Here is a 4963-nt window from a genome sequence, read left to right as displayed (position 1 = left end):
TGTAAGTTAAACAAAGAGCCACGACTTAGGCGAGTTTTATAAATACCGCGTTGCGTAGAGACGCACGGATTTTTGCGTAGCGAGATTATAAACTGAGGCCACTGGTTTAGACCTGGTTTATGTCCTGGTTTAGTCCTGGTTTAGTTCCAAAGTTGTCCAAGTTTAGTCCTGTTTAGTCTGTTTAGTCCTGGTTTAGTCCTGGTTTAGTCCTGGTTTAGACCTGGTTTAGTCCTGGTTTTAGTCCTGGTCCTGGTCTTTACCTCAAAGTGGATCCAGTTGAAATGTCGCAGGTCGACTTTGGAGAAATCGTCGGGAGAAACGTCCGGGAGGTTTCTGTGACGTCAAAAAAAAGTTTGAATCTGGAGTTTGAGATTTTGGGAAAAACCGGACGAATGACATCACAGAATCATCAACAGACGCTGGATCGTGATTGGACATCACAGAATCATCAACAGACGCTGGATCGTGATTGGACAGTGATTAAGCCCCGTTAAGATCTCATCATTTAATTAAATGGTTTTTAAATACGAGCCTGATTGGCCCATGATGCCAGCTCCATTTCGGTGAGGGGGGCCGCGGCGGTGAGGCGGGGCCGGCGCGCGAAGTGGGGCTGTGGTAGGCGGGCCAGCGGCGCTGGCGGGCCAGGGCCCGGGGTGGTGAGGGCGGGCCTGGTTTGGGGGGCAGCGGAGAGGGCGGGGCTGGCGGTGTGTGAGGGCGGGGCTGGTGGTGGGTGAGGCGGGCTGGTGGTGGTGAGGCGGGCCGGCGTGGTGAGCGGGCCGGGGTGGGTGAGGGCGGGCGGTGGTGGTGGTGAGGCGGCCGGGGTGGTGAGGCGGGCGGTGCAGCGGAGAGGGCGGCTGGTGTGTGTGAGGCGGGGCTGGTGGTTGGTGAGCGGACTGGTGTGGTGGTGAGGGCGGGCTGGTGGCTGGTGGTGGTGGTGAGGCGGGGCTGGTGGTGGTGTGAGGGCGGACTGGTGGTGGTGGTATGGCGGCTGGTGGTGGGTGAGGGCGGGTGGTGGGGGGGAGGGCGGGGTGGTGGTGGCGGTGAGGGCGGGGCTGGTGGAAGCGAGAGGGCGGGGCTTACGTGTCGTACAGCACCACGGTCCGGGTGCCGTTGGGCGGACACACGACGCAGCAGGCGACCGGAGTCGAACCCTCAACCCAGACGAGCTCCGAGGCCACGCGGAGCCGCGCCAGGTCCGCCACGATGAAGCTACGAGGACACACAGGGTCAACACGCAGCGTGTTTCCTCTGCGTTTCTAAAGTCCGGCTGAAGTTCCAGCCTGATTTCCTCAAACTGTGTCCACGGACAAACTCCTCATCCCACCTCCAGATCTAAAACGCCGGCAGGGCAAACGCCGCCGAGGCAGACGCCGCCGAGGCAGACGCCGCCGAGGCAGACGCCGCCGAGGCAGACGCCGCCAGCCTCCATGAGCTGCATTTGGAGCTTTGGGGCGGGGCTTAGGCACGGTCCAATCAGCGCTCAGGAGGTCATGTGACAGGTCATGTGACACACCTGTTCATGTGCAGGATGGTGCGTGAGCCGCTGCTCCGATTGGCGATGACGATGGAGGTGGGAACTACGCACTGAGCATGCTCCGTGACCAGAGACACGTCGATGTGGAACTTCCTGAAGTCCTCCAGAATAAAACTACAAAAAGAGACAACTTCCTCCAGAATAAAACTACAAAAACACTCAACTTCCTCCAGAATAAAACTACAAAAACACGCAACTTCCTCTAAAATAAAACTACAAAAACACTCAACTTCCTCCAGAATAAAACTACAAAAACACTCAACTTCCTCCAGAATAAAACTACAAAAACACACAACTTCTTAGGCTGTTAATCCTGGTTCATCCTGTCTTCCGGTCTGGTCTGGTCCGTCTGTCCGTCCCGGTTAGTCCTGGTCTGGGACTCACTCTGAGACCGGTCCTGGACTGATGGAGCCCATGAGGGACGAGTTGGTTCCGAGCAGAGACAGAACGGAGCAGTTTGAGGCGTTTCCCCCGCGCTGGAACACACACACCTGAAACACACACACCTGAGACACACACCTGGAACACACACACCTGAGAACCACACACACCTGAGACACACACCTGAGACACACACACCTGAGACACACACCTGGAACACACACACCTGAGACACACCTGGGACACACCACACAACCTGAGACACACACCTGGAACACACACACCTGAGACACACACCTGGAACACACACACCTGAGACACACACCTGGAGACACACACCTGGAACACACACACCTGAGACACACTCCTGGAACACACACACCTGGAACACACACCTAGACACACACACCTGAGACACACACCTGGAACACACACACCTGAGACACACACCTGGAACACACACACCTGAGACACACACCTGAGACACACACCTGGAACACACACACCTGAGACACACACAACCTGAGACACCACACACACACACACACACCTGAGACACACCTGTAAACACACACACCAGACACACACACAACCTGAGCTGGAACACACACACCTGAGACACACACCTGAGACACACACACACCTGAGACACACACACACCTGAGACACACACCTGAGATACACACCTGTAACACACACAAAGTCCTGGCCCAGTCCTGGTCCAGTCCGGGTCTGGACTCACCTGGTGTCCGAGTCCTCGAGTGGGAACTTGTCCACCACGTTGATGATGTCCAGACACACGAGTCCCACACACAGGACCCTCTTCCCCGGGCTCCTCCAGGTCCCCGCTCCCCGCTCCATCCCTGCACCTCCAGCCGGGTCCTGACCTCCTGATCTGGGTCTAAACCAGGTCTAAACCAGGTTCTAAACCGGGTTAAACCAGGTCTAACCAGGTCCTAAAACTCTAAATCAGGACTAAAAAAGGGTCTAAAAACCCGGTCTAACCAGGACTAAAAACCAGGGTCTAAACCAGGACTAAAAAGGTCAAAACAGGTCAAAACCAGGACTAAACCAGGGTGTCTAAACGAGGACTAAAAAGGTCTAAACTTAAGGACTTACTAAAAAAGGTCTAAACCAGGACTAAACCAGGACTAAAACCAGGTCTAACCAGGACTAATAAAAGGTCTCTAAACCTAAAGGACTAAACCAGGACTAAACCAGGGACTAAACCCAGGTCTAAACCAGGACTAACCGGGACTAAACCAGGACTAAACCAGGACTAAACCAGGACTTAAACCAGGGTTAAACCAGGACTAAACCAACTAAACCGGGTCTAAACAGGGACTAAACCAGACTAAACCGGGTCTAAACCAAGGACTAAACCGGTCTAAACCAGGACTAAACCAGAACTAAACCAGAACTAAACCAGGACTAAACCAGGTCTAAACCAGGACTAAACCAGGACTATCCCGGACTGCCCTCGTGCACTTTGGACCTGTTTACCCGCTGCTTCTTCTGGCCCGGTCCAGAGTGACGCGGACCACAGCGCCCCCCGCAGACTCTGAACCGAACTGCGGGGGGAGGAGAGCGGAAGGGCGGAAGAGCGCAGCAGGACTACAGCTCCCGTCATGCCCCGCGCGGAGACACCCGGAAGTGCGAGCGCCGCGGTGACAGAGCGCGGAGGAGAAGCTGAGGGGGAATAAAAACACAAACACGGAGCTTTTTAAAGGTAAAGAAATAAAAGTGCAGCGCTCACACGGACTAAAGACACACTACGGAACATCAGCGGGAGGTTCGGACAGCAAAAAGTGCCAGAAACCTGCGGACAAACCCGAAAAACACACAAAAAGAGAGAAAAACAGAGAGAAAAACAGACAGGACCTGGACCTGGACCTGGTTTAGACCTGGACCTGGTTTAGACCTGGACCTGGTTTAGACTTGGTTTAGTCCTGTTTTAGTCCTAGTTTAGACCCAGTTTTAGTCCAGGTTTAGACCCAATTTTAGACCCAGTTTTAGTCCCGATTTAGACCCAGTTTTATTTCTGGTTTTTTGGTCCAAGTTTAGACCTGGTTTAGGTTTGGTTTAGACTCAGTTTTAGTCCTGATGTAGACCTGTTGTAGTCTTAGTTTAGACCCAATTTTAGTCCTGATGTAGACCTGTTGTAGTCTTAGTTTAGACCCAATTTTAGTCCTGTTTAAGTCCTGGTTTAGACTCAGTTTTAGTCCTGATGTAGACCTGTTGTAGTCTTAGTTTAACCCAATTTTAGTCCTGTTTTAGTCCTGGTTTAGACTCAGTTTTAGTTTAGACCCAGTTTTAGTACCTGGTTAGACCAGTTTTAGTCCTGGTTTAGACCCAGTTTTAGTCCTGGTTCTTTGGTCTTTCAGATGCACCGGTCCAAGGGGGAGGAGGATGATTATTGGAACACTTCTCAGTTCAAAGCTTTTACCTTCGACGACGACGAAGACGATTTCACCAAGGTCAGTCCAAGTCCTGGTTTAGACCTGGTTTAGACCTGGTTTTAGTCCTGGTTTAGACCTGGTTTAGTTTCTGTTAGTCCGCTTAGACCTGGTCAGACCGGTATCCTGGTTTTAGTCCTGGTTTAGACCTGGTTTAGTTCTGGTTTAGACCTGGTTTAGTTCTGGTTTAGTCCTGGTTTAGTTCTGGTCTTGTTTCAGCTCAGAGAGTCTCGTTTGGCCGTGAACAGCATCAAACTCACAGACGACGATGAAGACGACGTGGAGAAAGTCAACTGGAGCGGAGAACCTGTGGGGAGTGAGTACTACAAGTACTAAAGTTACTACAAGTACTACAAGTACTACCACTGCTACTACTGATTGGCTGTCGCTCTCTCGTCTGATTGGCTGTCTCTCTCCTCTCCTCTGATTGGCTGTCTCCTGTGCAGGTATCTCGTGGTTGGTTGGAGAGACGTCGGCCTCGTCCAATCAGAAGACAGATTTCCCCAAAGTGAGCTCAGAGTCCAGTTTGAACAAGACCGGGTCCGGACTGTCCCTGAGCGGGTCCGGACTGTCCCTGAGCGCCCTCTTCAGA

At 52.8% G+C, this 4963-nt stretch overlaps 2 protein-coding genes across 2 annotated transcripts in view; one reads left to right on the top strand and one right to left on the bottom strand.

Moving 5' to 3' along the window:
* Positions 1-260: 260 nt before the first annotated feature.
* Positions 261-2850, bottom strand: khk (ketohexokinase; the record flags this gene model as incomplete). Its single annotated transcript, XM_055158828.1, has 5 exons — positions 2658-2850; positions 1919-2053; positions 1514-1648; positions 1081-1209; positions 261-333 (listed from the first exon to the last, which is right to left on the bottom strand). Coding segments are annotated over exons 1-5 (591 nt in total), but the record flags the coding sequence as incomplete, so codon positions are not given.
* A 1449-nt stretch (positions 2851-4299) lies between these two features.
* LOC110170264 (putative leucine-rich repeat-containing protein DDB_G0290503) overlaps positions 4300-4963 on the top strand; it is a 12696-nt gene continuing 12032 nt past the window's right edge. Inside the window, exons 1-3 of the mRNA XM_055158829.1 lie at positions 4300-4392; positions 4591-4687; positions 4818-4932. Coding sequence (XP_055014804.1) covers positions 4300-4392; positions 4591-4687; positions 4818-4932 — 305 coding nt within the window. The remainder of the gene's footprint in view (positions 4393-4590; positions 4688-4817; positions 4933-4963) is intronic.

This window comes from Boleophthalmus pectinirostris, unplaced genomic scaffold (assembly GCF_026225935.1).
Source record: "Boleophthalmus pectinirostris isolate CB_2022bp ecotype Guang Dong unplaced genomic scaffold, ASM2622593v1 HiC_scaffold_2299, whole genome shotgun sequence".
Lineage (NCBI taxonomy): Eukaryota > Metazoa > Chordata > Actinopteri > Gobiiformes > Gobiidae > Boleophthalmus > Boleophthalmus pectinirostris.
The sequence above is the reverse complement of the archived record's forward strand: the minus strand, read 5'-3'. Positions and strand labels throughout refer to the sequence as shown.